General features: G+C 30.9%; 4 protein-coding genes across 9 annotated transcripts; 2 read left to right on the top strand and 2 right to left on the bottom strand.

The window, feature by feature from the left end:
* Positions 1 to 179: 179 nt before the first annotated feature.
* LOC117605505 (lysophospholipase D GDPD1) lies at positions 180 to 2,805 on the bottom strand. 2 transcript variants are annotated; one of them, XM_034326929.2, is made up of 8 exons: positions 2,714 to 2,805; positions 2,515 to 2,616; positions 2,385 to 2,427; positions 2,128 to 2,309; positions 1,840 to 2,060; positions 1,623 to 1,756; positions 1,424 to 1,541; positions 180 to 1,367 (listed from the first exon to the last, which is right to left on the bottom strand). In XM_034326929.2, exons 2-8 carry the CDS (start codon positions 2,594 to 2,596, stop codon positions 1,215 to 1,217), a joined length of 933 nt encoding a protein of 310 aa, XP_034182820.2. In that variant the 5' UTR covers positions 2,597 to 2,616; positions 2,714 to 2,805; the 3' UTR covers positions 180 to 1,214. The 2 variants fall into 2 exon arrangements, with proteins under 2 accessions (XP_034182820.2, XP_034182818.2); XM_034326927.2 differs by having other exon boundaries at positions 2,515 to 2,774.
* A 273-nt stretch (positions 2,806 to 3,078) lies between these two features.
* LOC117605496 (uncharacterized) lies at positions 3,079 to 11,934 on the top strand. The gene is made up of 9 exons (XM_076693169.1): positions 3,079 to 4,167; positions 5,034 to 5,177; positions 5,483 to 7,275; positions 9,120 to 9,264; positions 9,560 to 9,676; positions 9,743 to 10,645; positions 10,735 to 10,916; positions 10,982 to 11,632; positions 11,823 to 11,934. Exons 1-8 carry the CDS (start codon positions 4,033 to 4,035, stop codon positions 11,451 to 11,453), a joined length of 3,891 nt encoding a protein of 1,296 aa, XP_076549284.1. The 5' UTR covers positions 3,079 to 4,032; the 3' UTR covers positions 11,454 to 11,632; positions 11,823 to 11,934.
* Positions 11,935 to 12,284: 350 nt separating this feature from the next.
* Positions 12,285 to 18,227, top strand: LOC117605497 (luciferin sulfotransferase-like). 5 transcript variants are annotated; one of them, XM_076692722.1, is made up of 11 exons: positions 12,285 to 12,499; positions 12,568 to 12,644; positions 13,086 to 13,304; positions 13,388 to 13,487; positions 13,579 to 13,774; positions 13,848 to 13,974; positions 14,043 to 14,137; positions 14,206 to 14,506; positions 16,752 to 16,956; positions 17,162 to 17,357; positions 17,434 to 18,227. In XM_076692722.1, exons 3-11 carry the CDS (start codon positions 13,097 to 13,099, stop codon positions 17,728 to 17,730), a joined length of 1,725 nt encoding a protein of 574 aa, XP_076548837.1. In that variant the 5' UTR covers positions 12,285 to 12,499; positions 12,568 to 12,644; positions 13,086 to 13,096; the 3' UTR covers positions 17,731 to 18,227. The 5 variants fall into 5 exon arrangements, 3 of the variants coding, with proteins under 3 accessions (XP_076548837.1, XP_034182795.1, XP_076548834.1); XR_013063559.1 differs by lacking the exon at positions 12,285 to 12,499 and having other exon boundaries at positions 12,516 to 13,304; positions 17,434 to 17,834; positions 17,921 to 18,227; XR_013063558.1 differs by lacking the exon at positions 12,285 to 12,499 and having other exon boundaries at positions 12,516 to 13,304; positions 17,434 to 17,925; positions 17,985 to 18,227.
* Positions 14,569 to 16,492, bottom strand: LOC117605503 (GTPase Era, mitochondrial). Its single transcript, XM_034326925.2, has 3 exons — positions 15,614 to 16,492; positions 15,097 to 15,531; positions 14,569 to 14,998 (listed from the first exon to the last, which is right to left on the bottom strand). Exons 1-3 carry the CDS (start codon positions 15,866 to 15,868, stop codon positions 14,624 to 14,626), a joined length of 1,065 nt encoding a protein of 354 aa, XP_034182816.2. The 5' UTR covers positions 15,869 to 16,492; the 3' UTR covers positions 14,569 to 14,623.
* Positions 18,228 to 18,269: the final 42 nt, after the last annotated feature.

The raw sequence follows: 18,269 nt of genomic DNA, 5'->3' as shown, positions 1-18,269 counted from the left end.
GGACAAAGTATTTTCTTACATACTTTTACCCAGTCAAGATTCTACTGAAAAACCAAAAAGAATTGTTTATCATAAATGCAGTAGACCCGAAACATAATGTAAGTTACTTTTTAGTTACAAATATTTAGATAAAAGTACAAAAGAATTTTTTGTACCAAGTGCAATATAGGAAGACGCCATCTTTATTATGGGCTGTACAAGTAAGAAGTATAAAATTTGAGTTTATGAATATATGAAAATTTATTACAAATACAAAGGTACATGTGTTTGTACGCAATATACAGTCAGATAAATATTTACAATGTTTTTGACATAACAGTAGAGACAGTTTCATAAAATATAAATATGTAGAAACATTTTGTAGATTGTACTTTGGTAGGCATTATTAATAGAAAAGAATACATAATTTAAACAATTATTAAAATATATGATGTAAACTTGTAAGTTAAAAAAATAATTCATTTTGAACGTAATTTGTACTATGTTCTATACACTTCTTTGCCAAAACTTGCCAATAGTATTTATTATTATGTTGTATATAAAGATATACATTATTTGTGAATTCAACTAACTTTTGTGTTTGAAAATATTCAACAATAAATTTTACGTAAATAATTATTAATATTTAATAAATACATTCTATATGTGCAGTATTTATAATAATAAATAATACATAAGTATTATTAGTAACTTTGGTTTATCATTCACTGTTAATTAGCATAATACTGATAGCAGAATACATGGGAATAGAACTAAAATGTAACCGAAATTATAACTAAATCGTGCAAAGTTTTAACATGTAAAAAACAGTTTGATACAACATGTTCACAAACGTGTAACTGAAATATTAGATACGTTTGATTACAGTCGAAAATGTACTTTTAGAATGCTTTACTCGTGAGTTACAATGTTTATGAAAATCTCTTAATATTTTATCTAAAGCTTTTAAGTCGATCTGAACTAGATTACATAGGAAAAATATTTCTTTTTTCATTAAGCCTAGATGTATTTCTTTGTGCATACCGCGTGTAATTTTTCTAAATAAGCTATTCTCATTTGCTTAATTTTAGTTAACATGTAAAAATGAAAATATATTCTTTAAACAACATTTAACTACCTAAAGAAGAAAGCATTATACGTGTTCATCTACAATGACATAAGTACCTCTTGAAAGTAAACAGATATTTAGCTTTGCCTAATAGTTATTAATCTTTTTAGCCATTTTCTAAGTCTATTTTACCTTCTTCAAAAGAATAATTTTGCAAAAATAGTTTTAATCTTGAGGGATAGTCTGTCATCACACCAGTTGCTCCAAGATCAAAAGCTTTTTTAAACTCCTCCTCTTTATTCAGGACCCAAAAATAAACCTATAAAAGTAGATTCTTAAAAATAATCCTTAAAATTCAATAGATTAGTAACTTACATGTATTCCACGAGCCTTTAGATGATTGAATAAACATGGCCTCATTAATAATACGTTCATAGTACGTGCAACAAATTTTTCCAAAGGTAGAAATGTTGGATTTGGACCGCCTTTACGCCTATAATAACACGGTATTCATTTTTGTTATTACCACATTCAATTCATTTTAAATGTGTCGTGAAATACAATAACAAATTACCGCAAATATATGGAAGGTAGAAATATCTCCAAATGTGTTTCTTTCAGAGGTACAAATGGCAATAAACCAGTATACAACAGAAGTAATAACTGAGTTACACGTTTCATAGAAAACAACAAATTTACATTTGGATTCTGTGAAAAAGATTATTGAAATCAATGAAAATTATCTTGAATTCAATATACTTATTGCTTAAATTACTTAAGTAATTCACTACCATTTTATAACATTTTTTTGTTATTTCATCACTAAAATTTCCCCACACTGTATATTCTTCACGATTGTATTCCTTAATTAAATCTGACACCTTTTCTATCAGTTGATCATCATTAATTTTAATATCAATATTAATTGGCATATTAGGAAATGCCTCAAATACTTCTTTCAATAATGGAAACTGCCTGTCTTCCTCCTTCTTTGTGCCAACATATTCTACATCTGTTAAACTGTAGTTTTTATATCACATTACTTAACAATGTATTTGTATATAAAAATATTTAAATACCTGGATCAAAGTCAATAGGAAGACACGGTTTCAACAGAGGTAGATCTTGATAATTCATTTCTGAAATGTTTCTATTTATACCTGCACTGCGCAAAAGATTTTGATCATGAGATACAACAACTTCTCCATCTTTTGTAAGATGACAATCTAATTCTAACATTTCTGTTCCAACTGTCACAGCCCTGAAATATAATAGAAAATAAATGTTTATTCACTTTTAAATAACTATAAAATAACGAGTAAGTACTTTGACCAACCGTTTAAAGGCAAACATTGTATTTTCATAAGCCTCTCCGGCTCCTAAAAAAAATATTAAATATGCAATCAGACGTCGCCTATACGTATATAATTGTAATTACTGCATCATTAAAAACTCGAGAAACATACCGCCTCTATGACTGATATGCTGACACATAAATTTTACTTTTTTCTTCTTGTGTAATAACGTTGGATACTTGAAAAGTATCATTGATGTTAACACATAACTTCCTATTAACGTATATAATAACATTTTATATTCTTTTCTTGTTTCTTATTCGTACAATGTATTGTATCATATCGTTTAAATAGATCTTGATTAACGTACAAATAAATGGTTTGAATAATACAATACATACAATGGACGAACAAGAATTTTACAAGAACAATAGGAATGCATAATAAAATTTTTAATGTTTGACGTAAACTATGAATAATACTAATGACTACAGTTCCAGCAAGACTGTATTTATATGCCTTTGTTTTCAAGGGGTCTTGTGCTTCGAGAACAAGCACCATTTGCTCTATCCTAATATAAAAATATGAATAATATGAATTTCGCACTGCAACAATTTAACGTAAGTTGACGCAATTTTGACTCCCGTTGATTCTATTTTTTTAGAAATCAATCAAAATCGCCACAAGACCGAAAAATTATTAAAATAATTGTTTGACAAGCTGGTATTTCAAAAAGACCGCCATAAATTAAAATTTTTTTAATTCTTGCGCCATCTATACAAAAACGGCTGAAACTACTCAGCAAGTTACCGACTGGAAAGGTAGCATCACCTATCGGGAAAGCTCGGAAACTAGTTGCCGAACAGTTTCCAGGATTTCCTGATAGGTGGCGCTAGTGTCCACTTTTTAACATAAAGATATACGGTAATATGTTAAATACCATTCCGTTCTGAAACATAAATGCGTTTGTATATTATATATTTTCGATCTATATTATTTGTTCAACGATTTGTTCAACATGTCTGTTATACAACGAGTTTTCGTTCGTTTTGCGTATGCTTAACTCTGATTGGTTCAAGAATGCTTCTCCTGCGGAAGTGCATTGTTGCGTCGAGCAGCATATCCGGTAGTCTTTAATTTAGTGTATTTTTCGATCTTCGATGTTACCTCTTATTTTCTTTTTCATATACTTTTGTCCACCGTGTAGACGAACACGAAATGCCACGAAGTTAGAAGTAAGAGTAGAGAACCTATTTAAAGCTACGCGAAATTGGTATGTTCTCTCGTTGAACGAATAATAGAATATTTTAAGTGCAAGCGCGGCAACGACGTCCATTGGCGAACCCTGTACGCGTATAATGCAAAAAAGAAATCACCGATTGGCTGAAATTCATACAACTGCGTGGGGGGAAGTGAATGTATGCTGGTCTGGCCCAAACGCGGCTACATCCCCGTGCCAGACCAGCAAGGAAGTAGTAACGCCAGCGTTATAATTTTGTCTTTTGTTTATCGTTTATGTTTATTTCACCGGGAAGAAGACGAGTTACGAAGAGCGTGGTATCGCCGTATCGTGCGGCTGGTGCTGGGGGATCGAACAGAAACTATATCGGCACCAATTTTCCCATGGTAAATTTTCGGTGCGATCAAGTAGTCGAAAGCGTATTCAGGCAGCCTTCAACGTAAACAAAAATGGAGCTAGGGGAGGGAGATGCGAAGATTTGTCGACTTTGCGGCCAATGTGAAAGTATATACATCGACGTGTTCGGTGAGGAAGGCACCAAACGATTTTTGGGATTGAAGATTTACACGAAAATCAACATTTTGGTGAGTACAATATAAAAGGTGTGCCATGGGGTCCGGGCCCCAGTTGCATTGTAGAGGAGGGGGTTAGAAAAATGGCCGGAAGGGAGAAGAGCATGAGAAAAATGAGTTATCCACTTTCTTTGTTATATTACAATTTTCCAATGATTCAAAGTAATATTCGTAATTGTATTAATAATAATTGTTTATTCTTATAGACTGTATGTTGATTTCAATGAAAAAGGTGTGATTGATGATGTTTACAATACTGTCACTATCAATATTTGTTAACAAAGAAACACTATGTAAAGCTATGATTTTAAAGTTCATGTGATCTGTTTATATTTATGTTAAATGGTAAATATAATTGTAATTTATTAATTGTACGATACAACGATGTTTTATACAATGATTATTTTATTAGGTATAAGCTCTTTAATATACAGTCCTATAATCCTTACGAAATGAAGTACATTTTTGCTTAATAATTGTATACATATTGTATTTTAGTTAAACATTGTATTTTATAATTTTCATAAACAGTAATGTTCTTTGTATTTGAAGAATGAAACTGAATTTGTTTCCTTTAATTTTTTATTGGTAAAACTTTGCATAATTTATGTATTTAATGATTATGTAGAAAGTATACGTCTATGTACTACATTAATAAATAATTATAAATATCGAGGTGATGTATGATATTAGAGTGGGTACCAGATCAAGATAATTTTACTGATGTATGTACAGAGCGGTAGGGTTAACGATACAATGTGTACTTATCTGTTACCAGAAAATCAGAAGATCGATTAGAAGTTGTACAGAATCAGATTTTCGATTAAGATTTTAAAATTACGAACATTTAGTATTTAGGTATTTTGTTTGAATCGCAGATAGATGAGAGGGATCCTCTGCCCAAGGCGATCTGTGTTCAGTGTCTGGGCAAGCTTGAATTCGTTTGCGACTTCCAAGAGGAGTGTCTTCGCACCCAACAAGTGTTACGCGATCGATACAATCTACCACCCTTATCAGAAATTGTAAGTCTGTATTCAACTTAATGCACAGCTCTACCGCTCATTTTTGATGTTATTAGATTGTTCAATTGACATTTTTCTTATGATATAAAAGAAAAAAGTATTATCTGGTATTTTGGTTTAGTCACATACAAGTAAAAATATAACAAATAAAATTGCAATTTCTGTTAAATTTAAATGATCTTTTAAATATATTTTGAATCTACAATGAAAAATATATACCATAAATACCAGATTATATTCAATGCTTCAATAAAATCAGTACATTTCTGGTACCCATTTCTATTTTTCTGTCAATTTATCCCTAGGCTGAGATAAAGACTGAAGATACAACACCAAGCACATCAACGAATAATAACAACAATGATATTGACAAGAACCTAAATTCTCCAAGCGAAAAGACTGTCAGAGAAATAGAACGTGTTCCAAAGGCAGCTACAAGAACTCCGAAAAGCATAAAAGCTCAGCAGCAAGGAAAAAATAACGAGGAAGATAGGAATGATGTTCAAAACACGAATGAGAAGAATACAGATGATGTGCAGCCTGTTGAAAATTCGGAAACAACTACTATACGTTGGCTCAGAAGCAGGCCGAGTACAGAAGCTACTACGGATGAAGTAACAAGTGATATACCAATTGCAAATAGACTTAGAAGCCACAACAATACTGCCACTGAAGTAAATATTAATTCGTGCGACAGCTCAAATGAAAATGTTGATAAAATCATTGGAAAGCAACAAGAATCACCTACCATTCAAATTCCAACATCTGCATTAAATAAACTTCTCACTATTGTTTCAAATTCTCCAAACATAGATGTATCTGTCAAAGAATCCAGAACTCAAAGCAGTGACAACGAAGACATCAGTTTCACTGTAGAATTATGTAAAAAGGAAAGCGAAGACGGGACCACGGTTCGAGCAAGAGTGTTTCCAGATCAGGGCTCGTGTTTGGTGGATAAAGCTATCGTTGATCTTCTACAGAGCCAAAGTTGCGTAGAAGTGAATAGTATAATAAATACTATTATCAGCAGTAGCCTTAAGAATGGCAATTCTACAAAATCAAAAGACTCGGTTGAGTTTGAACAGAAATGGCAGGCCACGCAGAATCCTGAGGAATTGTTCAAAATCGACGGTGAAGAGATTCGCGTGGACGACAACGTCGAACACGTTGTGTCCGACAGTCAGAACGGTTATTCTTGTAAATTGTGTTGCAAATTCTACGAACGTAAAGACAAGTGTATGGTTCACGTGAAAACTCATCTCGGTATCAAACAGTACACTTGTATTTTATGCAATGCTAAATTCGTATGTAAGTCCGACGTTATGAAACATATACGATGTTCGCATACCAATCCTAGGCCGATACAATGCCCGAAGTGCCCTAAACGATTCAAATCAAAATTCTATTTAATGGAACACGACAACGTGCACAAAGGCGTGAGACCATATTCTTGTACGGATTGCGGTCAAAGTTACCACCATAAAGTTTCGTTACAAATTCACATGAAATCGCATTTACCACCGCAGAATTTGGCATGCGAATATTGTGGCAAAGTGTTCCCGTATCGTACGAGATTACTGAGCCACGTTGCTAGTGTACATTTAAAGAACCGTCGCAATTTTAGGTGTCGATTTTGTTATAATCTTTACTCGAGTCTTTCGGTTTTGAACGAACACATTAAGACGCGACACGCGACCACGTATACCTGCGAGGTTTGTAGCAAAACGTTCAAAGTCGCGTCTAAGTATAAGGCACACGTGTTGCAACACTCTAATCCTAAACCCTTCGTGTGTAACATTTGTAACAATAGATACGCGTCGAAAGCATTCCTCAATGAACACTTACTGAAACACGAAGGGTTGAGGAAACACATATGCCAGAAATGTGGTGCGAGATTCGCTCAGGCTAGTCATCTGGCTGCGCATCGGCACGTGCACGGCGAAAAGTTGCACGCATGTCCAGAGTGCGGGCGTAAGTTCAACAGGCGCGATAACATGAAGGTACATAGAAAAAGACATTTCGAAGATAAAAAGACTGGTATTATTAAACAAAAGAATGCTTCTAACGCCGACGTGATTTCCACCACGTCTAACGAAAAGTAATTGTACTGAGAATAGTTCTGATATTTTTTGTAAGATTAACTTAATTCACGGGTAAGTCAGAACTTTCCGAAAGAAACGCTTTTTAATTGTTAGATTATGCGAATGAATAATATCTGTTTAGATATTGACTTTCTTTTTAAGGATACTATTGCAAGAATTAAAAGTAAAATTTGGTTTTTGAATTAAACAAAAGAACAAGGTGATAATTGTGGATTTGATTAGATTTACTTAGTTGGAAAATTTTACTTTTTATTTTTGAAAGCAATGCGTATTACCAAACGAATGACAATAGCGATCAGTCAATTTACTTTCTTCTTTTTCTTTTGGCGTTCTTTTTTTTTCTTCTTGGAATATGAGTCCTTTCTTTTTGTACATAATATAGGTGTGCATTTAAGAAACTACCGAGCTCTTTTAAGTATTCTTTCCATTTACGTATATTACATTAAGCAGAATTTTTGCACGTGAAAGATTACCGATTAGAATTTACCAAAGCTGTAATAAAGACAAGCCATTGAACGTAATACGACAATCTACTGTTAAAGATGTTTGAAAAAGAATTCGAGGAATTTGATAGAAATATAAAAGTGATGAAAATCTTTGATGGTGTGGAAGCCAAAGAATATCACAGTAATGAATTGTTACAAAAATATTTGCATTGTTTATCGCACACTTAGCTTCCTAACAAAGTATGTTTCAACAGAAATGTGAATACAGTATAGATAGGGCTTCCAGAGTCAATAATTCCATCTAAAAAAAAAAAAGTGTATAAAAACAAAATATTTTCTACGTATTTTTACATGACTGTTTTTAGAAGAATCACAAAACTTTTAAATGATACATGTGCAATGTACATTTTACTCTATTTTCGAATCTACTTTACATATAAGATTCTTATGTGTACATATGTAGAGGTCCAATGAGAAAAATTTAAAATTAAAACAAAACATTTGCCTTTGATCCACGATAAACGTTTACACGTTTAAACGGATATCAAATTATTTTTTAGTGGATTCTATATCAAAGTAACAGAAATTTCGCTAGAAAGCTAGCATAGATAATAAAGGGTGTTTGAAGAAAATTTATTATGTGATCTGCGAGATGAAACGAAACTAGAATTGTATGCAAGTGCCTTGATGAACTCAACATATTTTAATCACACATTGTGTGAGCGTTTTGACGAAGGCGTCGATGAATCGAGTATTCGTGACATTGTTCTTCCCTGTAAAGGAAGTTAATATTAATTCTTTGCGCTCGAACATTATTTCTTTTCTTAAAGTAAATAAATTACTTCGACATGATTTATATTATAGAATATAGTTTCATAAGATTGTTGTAAGATTCTTTTCAATTGAAATGATAAGTTCTGTTTAGTTAAAATGAAGGTTTAGATAAATATACAATATTGCTCAACCAATTTAAATATTGTAAAATAAAAAACAATGTTTCTTTTTTTTTTTTTTTTAAATAGACAATAATTCTAAAATTCTTTGTTTGTCAAGTAACATTTTACTACGGATGATCTTGAAAAAGCCAAGTTCTTTTTTAAACAAAAGTTGGGAGCGCAAAGAATTATGTATGACTTATGATTATTATATATTCTCCAAGCAAGTGATTCATGCGAGAATTGTTACTGAAAACGCGCGAAAGATATTATAATTAACATATACACTTTTTCCTCAGATAGTTAAGTGATAAGCAATAACTATTATTTTTTACGAGGCGTTTGTTAAGCTAAACTATTTTTTCGTCTAGGAAATAATGTACTTGTCGAAAAAAGTATATATATATATAGAAATAAAAATATATATACACTTTTTAATAAGGATAAACACTAATATGTCATTAAAAATAATGTCCAGTATAAATTAGTATATATATATATATGTATGTATATATATATATATATTATTTACATAACAATCTCTCTCGACAATAAGAACAAAAAATACATTTGTTTAACGATTCCACAATTTTTCTCAATAAAGGTACGATATTTTTGGGACTGCTGATTATTTAATTTTCATCGTTATCTTTACGTGCTTGTTGCATCTGTTTACCTTGCATATAACAATTTCTATATGGCATGTCTATTAACGATGATAATTGCTGAGTGGACAGCTAGAATTTTAACTTGGATCCCTCGCTATTTAATCCCAAAATTATCCTGCAAAATAAGCTCTATTAATATCCATTTTATGTATGTGTTTTTGTGTGTTTGATGTTTTGTTATTGCAGATGAATTCATTCCATTAACACAAAAGTTTCATTTTATTGTTTCAGATAAAGAAGAACGATGGATTGCCACAAATTATTTGTATGCGCTGTCTGGGCACGTTGGAATTCTTATATGACTTCTATGACAGTTGTCAGCACACTCAAAAGGAACTCTTGCAGGCTGTAAGTTACAATAATCTTAATTATAAAATGGATAATAGTATTAATGATACATTTTCTGTTCAACAGGTTCAAAATAAAGCTGAAGAGAAACTTCAGCGAGAAGATGATGCTGAATCGGATAAAGAGAATGATGTTACATCAACGAAACACAAACCAAAAGTTTTATCACCTGTTGCTTCCAAAGATGCTGAAAATTCTGTAGCCATAAATAAGGACAGTAATAATTTACATAATGATAGCAGTGACTGTTCGAATGATATTCAGCCGGTTACATGTAAATTGGTACCATTAGAAAATTTAATTTCTAATAAGCAGTCTACAGGGCGTAACATTCCCATACGTGAGAAGAATTCAATGAACGAACAAAAGTGTGATACAAATTTCATATCCGAGAAGGATAGTATTATAAAGAAAACAAGTCCAATGAATTTATTGCTGATGGATGAAACGAATGTTAATGAAAACTCGGTGTTCCCTGTACGACGTAAGAGAGGTAGAAAGAGTAAATTGGAAAAAATGAGGGAAGCTAGTCTTTTAAAGAAGGAGAATGTTGTCGATGAAAAGGATAATTTTCAGAATAAATTGAAAAAATACCGTCTGCGTAATATTTGTGAAAATGTTAATAGTGTAACCAAAAGTACTGTAGTTCCAATTAAACTGGAAATCAAGGAAGCCACTGCGAAGGAAAAGGTAGCAATGGACTCATCATTAAACGAAACTTGTATTAAGGATAGAGGTACTGATATAATTAATGATAGTACAGTCCCTGATAAACCAACAGAAATGAAATTCAATGACGAAAGTTCAAAGACAACAAAAGATAATTTGGTCAAAAGTAAAGCAACATCTGTTATTGTAAAACAAGAGAAACTAGAAGCACATAATAAAAAAGTGGACATGCAAGATTATATATGTAAAATTTGTGGTAAACGTCTTAAGTCGAAGAAAGCTTTGCACAATCACCAAAATGTAAGATATATTTGAAATTAAATTGGTCATTTAGCACCACTAAAGAATAACCAGCAAGACCACCGATTGATTTTGAATTTTCTTTACAGGTACATGCTGTTGGAAAGTATAAGTGTTCTTTATGCCCAAATGTATACAAAAGTAATCAAATATTAAAAGAACATATTTTGAAACATAAGGGTATTAGGAATTATAAATGCAACATATGTGAAAAAACATTTGCACAGCAGTCTCATTTAGCTGCTCACATGGCAGTACACAGTAAAATTAGGTACATTTCTTCACATGTTTTTTTTTAAGCGATATAATCTTTGTTATAATATATTTTATTTCTAGATTTCATTGTCCTGGATGCGACAGACCTTTCAATCGGCACGACAATATGAAAATACATACCAAACGATGCAAAATGTTTTTGACGAATCCAGATCTTAAAAACTTCTTTAATAGAAGAGAAAGATCTTCATCGTTTACTAAGATTACGAAGGTAGACGATGATCTAGGAAGTCAGGATGTGTCAATACCTGTTTCTAAATTTGTTGAAAATCAAGATAATAAGCTGTCAGTAAGGACGGTAGACAATCAGAGAAAGACTGCATCAAATTTCTGTAAATTAGGATTGAATATCTCTTGTATCGAACCAGTAGATAAAACATGGGATCGTGTTGATTTATATAAAAAAGTATCAGAAGTAACAAACTCCACCGAAATCAATATAATTCAGATTACACAAGTCAGTGATAAATTACATCCGAAAAGCGAAAATTTAACAGTACTTGAAAACGTTTTGAGACCAGAAAGTTTTTAGTAAAGATAAGAAGATAAGTTATAATGAATATCTTACAACGATATTGTTTAAGAGTACAAATCAGTGATATAAGATTTAATGGAACCATGAAGTTAGAGAATATACTCTCAAATCATTCAATAACAAATTAAGTAACGTTTCTGGGACAAAGTATGTTATTTAAAAATACTAAAATCTTAGTAAGTTGAAAATTTTATACAATTGCCTTTGAACTACCAATGTTCTTACATTTGTTGTATTAAAAAAAAATTATCATTCCTTTAATTTAGTAGATTAAGACTTTGATCTGAATTTTAAAGTTAAGACTAGATTAATATTTTTATTAAGATTAATATGAAAATAAGTTATATTTTTTTACATGTGATCAAGTTAGACAGTTCATTGCAACTCGTCCCTGATGGAAATTTGTATTTTACAACCAAAGAAAACCTTTTTTCTATCTCTTAAAAAGTAAAGCGACGTTTCATCGAGATAAGACGAGGTACTCTTACGCTTATTTTAGTTATAAGTAAGGAAATAAGACTGATAATCAATATACAAGTATAAATTTATTATGAGAAGTTCCTATCTAGTAAGTAGTCTTTACAGTTTGATATGATTGTTCTCTATTCTGTTAGAGAACAATTTTTAATATGAAAGCACGCGTCGTGAATTGCCTGTATTACAATTATAGTGGCAATAAATTAAATCATTTTTTATGGAAAAATTCTTCTAAAAATATTTTAGTATTCAGTAAGTCGTGTTTCTGGTATTTAATCATTAGTCATATAAATATAAACCGGAAGTTATTTTTATAAATATTGAATAAAAGTAATCGTCGCAAGATTTTTTCAAATTTTAAAATTATTAATGAATAAAACAATACGAGAAAAACGAAACTGGGCAGCTTAGTTGGGTGAAAGTCCTTTAACCCGAATTCCCGTTAAATTCTTCAGTTCATCATTAGGTTTCGTGTCTTCCGCCAGTTTGTTGCTTTGCTATGACGTTCGTATAATTTTATGGTATTTTAATTTATTATATATTCAAATCTTCATTGATATTACTTTGTAAGTATTTATATTTAATTAGATACATTATTTATTAAATATAATAATGACAACTTTATAATATTTAGATACATAGGAAGTGTTTGGTCAAGGCCGATCCTGAGATCCGAAAAAGGGCCCCTTCGCATTTATGACATAAAAAAAAGTACCTCAATTAAAATTTATAAAATTAACATTAAGCTTGCATTCTTAGACGCAAAATCGTCTTATGGGGGCCTAGTCTGCCTAGGCCCAGGGCCGACCCTGTATTTGGTTTAAACTAAAATTGGTGCTTTATTTCCGACATCAATTACAACTTAATTTACATTACTTATAAAACGTTGATATGACTGTTATATTTATTAGTTCATATTTTATAGCTATAAATGACAGTTCGATATGTTTAAAAAAAGAATGCTAGACGTAACGGTATAATTTCCCGCGCTTCCGGATTGGTAAAGTTAACGGTAACGGTCATATCTAACGATATAATTTTCAAGTACAGGATAAATAAATGCTTATTAAAATATAAGTTACAAATAAATTTATTTATTTTAATTATTTTATTATTTAACTGTCATGAATTTATATATTCAAACTCGTACAGAAATATACAGGATGGAACTTGAATCTCCAAAATATGAATTTTTGAATGAGGAAGACACGAAGAAAATGCTGAGATTATTTAAAGGCGAAAGAACAGGTTGGGTGCTAGTAGGATCTAAAAAGTGGTTCTTTCCGTATAGATATACGGAACAAGGTAAAGGTTTTTATAACTTTAAGGCACGATCAGATGATACTTGGGTTCTATCTTATCCAAGGTCCGGTAAGTAACATACATTACGAATTACTGTTAAATAATACAGGTATCGTATATGAATTTTCCAATAACTATTTTTTTGTTTTCAGGTACAACATGGACTCAAGAATTAGTTTGGCTATTGTCAAACGATTTAGATTTCGAAAGGGCACAGAAAGAACTTCTGGCAGAACGATTTCCGTTTCTTGAGTTAGTATAATTGAACTTACATTTTCCTCGAAAGTTTATACGGTAGTTTAAAACAACAACGTTATTAACTTAAAATTAATTTGCTTTCTAGATTTAGTTTGTTCAATCATCCAGAAGTGACGCTCGAATTTTTAAAAATAAACAAGGGCGATAAAGATAAAGAAGAATTATGTAGAAAAATTGCGGAGCCAGGGTACGAAGTCTTAGCGAGAATACCTTCTAAGAGATTCATTAAATCACATTTTCCATTTAGTTTGTTACCTGGTATTTTGGATACTGGTTGTAAGGTAGAATTATAATTATGAAAGCGAACACTTGTTTCTATATAATTTTATACAATATTATATTATTCAATTAAAGGTAATATATATTGCACGAAATCCAAAAGACGTTGCTGTCTCTTGGTATCATTTAAACAAAGCAATTAAAACTCAAGGGTATACAGGTGATTTTGCAACATTTTGGGATTATTTTCAAAATAATCTTAGTAAGTATAACAGATATGACAGATTATTTTTATTAAATACGATTTAAGTAATTTAACATTTTTTTCAGCACCATGGAGTCCCTATTGGGAACATTTAAAGGAAGCATGGGGATATAAAAATCATCCAAATCTTTTATTCATGTTCTATGAAGAAATGCAACATGTGAGTCAGAAAATCATTTAATATTATTTCTATTTAAAAGTGCTTTTATTTATATGTCGTATATTTAGGATTTTCCAAAGGCAATTAAAAAAGTTGCTATGTTCCTCGGAAAAATCTATAGCGAGGAACAAATAAAAGAAGTTGCAAATTATTTAAATATTAAAAACTTTCGGAATAACCCAATGGTGAATTCATCTGAGTTAAAAGAATGTGGTATTATAACTGCTGGAACATTTGTTAGGACTGGTCAAAGTGGTAACTGGAGGGATATGTTTACCCCTGAACTTGATGCTAAGGCCAACAAATGGATAGAAGAAAATCTTAGAGAAACTGATTTCACCTTTCCATATTTTAACAACATTAATGACTGTAAGTGATATTACTACATGTGTAATTGTAGTTATTTATATGTACATTTATTTTCAAAGGAATTTTATACATTTGTGTCGTTAAAAAAAAATCATTTTTATAAAGTTGTCGATTTTTTTAATTAATTGTTGTCCTTTTCTTTTTGTCACATTGTACAGATAAACGTACGATTACGGGTTTTCTAAATGCATTACGTAATTCCTTTTCTACATGAAATGCTATATGCTTAATTTTCTCACCCTTATGCGTTAACAATGTTTTCATATAATTCGGTTTGGGACAGTTTAATGCTAGAGTACACTGAATACCATCATCTTCGGTGTAATCAAAATGCTCCATTTGTAATTTAATGTTGAATGGCATTTCTGCTGGAAGAACATCCATTAACTTAGCTCTTACAGTTTCTTGTATTATATTTTCAACTGTTTGATCAGTATTACAGTCCTTTTCATATTTCCATTCTTGTACCTTGGCTGAATCAAGTAGATAATTCTGCAATGTAAATTAAAATGAATTTGAATATAAACGTACAAATAATGATTTATAATTACTACTGCTATAATAGTCATAAATGATCTACATTGTCTTACTCTTAAATCATCTATGCCATCTCCAGTTAGTGCAGATATCATAAAAATATCATCAAATTTTGGAGAATTTTCAGGATTTGTTAATAATTTTGTAAGTTCTAACAAAACTGATTTCTTATTTATTCTATCAATTTTATTAAAGACCAATATCAATGGAGTGTCTTCCCTTTTGTTTTCTAAGTAATCCTTAACAAAATTATTAATTTTATGCCTAGTATATACATTAGTTACATCCTGTATGATTCCAATAACATCTGCTTCTTTAATTGAAACTATAGGATCTTCTGTAAAGGTTTCCACTAATTTATACTTTTTAATTTCATTACGTGTTACTAATCCAGGTGTATCCATGAATATAATTTGTGTATCATCTTCTGTATATACAACTTCTGCTTTGTGCATTGTAGTATGAACTTTGGCAGATGCAGGACATATCTGTTTATCAAACATTTGTTTCCAGTAAAAGTGATGAAAAGATGATTATAATGATTAACATAAAATAGCTAAAAATACATACTGATCTACGTGTCAGTTGATTTATTAATGTGCTCTTTCCAACATTTGGTAAACCTATGAAAGCAACTTTTACACATTTTTTAGTGCTTTGGGATATCAAACTATCATCGTGTTTTAATGGATAATCTGTTTCACCAGTATTAGCATTCCAGACAGTAGTGCAAAACAAAGATCGTTTCAAGAAATGTGATTCAACTCGGCATAAACAATTCTTTATTATAAACAACACCATTATAATCACTGTTGGATCTTTCATAAAATTAATACATATTTAGTTCTAATATATATATGCTGGTGTTCTTATAGACAGGTTATGTTTTAATTCATATCCAAATTTATGAAAATTAAGTAGTATATCAAGTATGCTACAGGCTACAAGCTAAATAATAGACAAATCAATTTTTATTTATTGTATACTTGGTTATACTAGGAAATCATTTTTCAGTAGTTTTTTAAACAACAAACATAAGTTGACAATGTCTGCTTCATCGGTGTTGGTATGCCTGCTTTTAAAATGACAATGGTAGAAATTCAAGCCAGAGTTTAGTTCAGTATTGACCTGAGTTTGAATGCAGATTATTAGTTATGTATTCGTTGAATTTGTTGTAATATTCACAAAACGTGATTGAAGTTTTTTGAATAAATGAAATTAAAAGGCATTTTAAGATATATCAAGTTTCTCTTTTATGAACGATGAATACCAAAAATGTGCTAACACAGTGCATTGATTTCAAATGTACGAGTAATGGAACTTGAACCAGGATTGTTCGTGAGCTTACTGGAAAAGTATTTATGAAAGCAACAAAGAAGATATTAAGTTACTTGTAGCTTTGAATCTCAAGGAATTTGGCAAATAGCAATGAATATTTAAAGAACATTGCACAGAGTATGCATTTCTGGATTAACAAACCGGCGGGGAGGTATTACGGTTTTACTGGCCGCCGATACCCCGCCACACCTCTGCCAAAAACAAATTTCAGTAAGATTACTAAACAAAAATCTAAAGTTCCTTTCGTTTCTAGTATTTAGTACTGTGTATATAATATCCAAAAAATTGTTGAAAAATTATACAAATTTAATTGTTTCAAAAAGGATAGTACAGTTTTAAGTTAAAACGTTTGTATTTATCATTTTTACAGATCAATGTAGATATAATTCAGATGTAAGACAAATGGTTACCCCTCTTCATCGATTCCAAAATCTGAATGCTATGGAAAATGCAGCTGGTCCTAGTAATTTAAATAGTTGCAGAGTGATAAGAACTTCGTTAAGAACTAATAATGATACCCGAAACAATTTTCCGGTTGACTCTACTCAACGTACCCAGCTAAACAACATCTCCAAGTAATTAAAGAAAAAGGTCTACTAAGAGGATTCTGAGGAACATGTTCTTCCTATATACAGGGTGACTCACTTATACATGTCTATCAACAGAAAGTACTTATAAATGATTCGCCCTCAATTATAAATTTTCTACACAAGAGTATGGATGTTTAAGCAATAACAACAAGAATAGTAACAGAAATATAATTTATTTTCATATTTACAGTAATGTAACAACTGCTGGAAATAATCAATTAATATTGTCAAATACTGCTACAAGTGGAACGAATAGAAGTCTTTTGGATTTTTCTGAATTTAATGATGCAGAACTAGCAAGTTACAGATTAAGATGCGGTGTTTGGATAACATTTGTATTTGCAACTGGATTCGTTGCCGCAGCAAAATTTTACTTCGGTGATCAAGTAAGCTGAAACTGAAATGTTTTTATTACTGTTTTAATTTCTTTGTGTTATTAATATGGATATATTTTTCCATTAGGGTCAAGGCATAGAAGTTTTTGTATTTTGGGGTCTGCTAACATTATTATTATTGTTCGCATGTTTGTATTCGATTCTATGCCGCCGAAATCACCGGAGTAATCATCAAGAACACCACGTTCAAGAGGACCACATTGCGTCTGTAACTGCTACAAATACAATGTCCAATGAAAACGCTAGACCTATTTCTGTAATAAGGCAAAATCCACCACCACCCTATCATATTGCTATTTTGATTCCACCGCATAATTCATCGGACGAAGCTCCACCGCCGTCTTATGATAAAGTTATGCGATGACTTAACATCGTTAAATTGACATAAGATTGTATAGAATGCTATCACTATTTTTTCATACATTACATTTTTTAAGGAATGAAACACTCATCAGTGATATCATCAAAGTGTGTTATTAAACATAAATATTCCATCATCGAGCTTTTAATTTATGCAATTGAAGGAAAAATGAAAACCATCACGATTTTTCTAGGATAGGTAAACTTTACATCTGTGATATAAATAGTGAAGTAATCTGAAGATATCATTCTTTATAGCATTTATGAACTAAAAGAAGCATAAGAAGATTAATGCCCGAATAAAAGATAAACACAATATCTACGAAACTTAAGGTATTTTTTGAATTCCAAAAAGGTACGTGTTTTTCGTTCACATACTTAAATAAATACTTGTGATTTATTTCATTAGAAAATAATACATTCTTTAAAAACGTAACTGTCGTTTCACATGTGAAAAGCTGTACATTGTGAACAAAGAAGGAAGTAAAATATATAATTTAAATTTATTTCTTAAAAAAAGAAAATGAAATTTAGAGTCACATT

Source organism: Osmia lignaria, chromosome 3 (genome assembly GCF_051020975.1).
Source record: "Osmia lignaria lignaria isolate PbOS001 chromosome 3, iyOsmLign1, whole genome shotgun sequence".
NCBI lineage: Eukaryota > Metazoa > Arthropoda > Insecta > Hymenoptera > Megachilidae > Osmia > Osmia lignaria.
Note: the sequence above shows the minus strand (reverse complement) of the source record. Positions and strands in the feature narration are given on the sequence as shown.

Coding starts and splice junctions, on each gene's coding strand:
- LOC117605505 (XM_034326927.2), bottom strand. CDS start 2,638: ATGTTATTATATACGTTAATAGGAAGTTATGTGTTAACATCAATGATA. Junction 2,310..2,384: donor ACAATGTTTGCCTTTAAACG/GTTGGTCAAAGT, acceptor ATTATATTTCAG/GGCTGTGACAGTTGGAACAG. Junction 1,368..1,423: donor TAAAGGCTCGTGGAATACAT/GTAAGTTACTAA, acceptor CTACTTTTATAG/GTTTATTTTTGGGTCCTGAA.
- LOC117605496 (XM_076693169.1), top strand. CDS start 4,033: ATGGAGCTAGGGGAGGGAGATGCGAAGATTTGTCGACTTTGCGGCCAA. Junction 9,265..9,559: donor CACAATTTTTCTCAATAAAG/GTACGATATTTT, acceptor TTATTGTTTCAG/ATAAAGAAGAACGATGGATT. Junction 10,646..10,734: donor CTTTGCACAATCACCAAAAT/GTAAGATATATT, acceptor TTTTCTTTACAG/GTACATGCTGTTGGAAAGTA.
- LOC117605497 (XM_076692719.1), top strand. CDS start 13,058: ATGAATTTATATATTCAAACTCGTACAGAAATATACAGGATGGAACTT. Junction 14,507..16,751: donor TTTTAACAACATTAATGACT/GTAAGTGATATT, acceptor TCATTTTTACAG/ATCAATGTAGATATAATTCA. Junction 16,957..17,161: donor CAGCTAAACAACATCTCCAA/GTAATTAAAGAA, acceptor TCATATTTACAG/TAATGTAACAACTGCTGGAA.
- LOC117605503 (XM_034326925.2), bottom strand. CDS start 15,868: ATGAAAGATCCAACAGTGATTATAATGGTGTTGTTTATAATAAAGAAT. Junction 15,532..15,613: donor ATCAACTGACACGTAGATCA/GTATGTATTTTT, acceptor TTTGATAAACAG/ATATGTCCTGCATCTGCCAA. Junction 14,999..15,096: donor ATGGCATAGATGATTTAAGA/GTAAGACAATGT, acceptor TTTACATTGCAG/AATTATCTACTTGATTCAGC.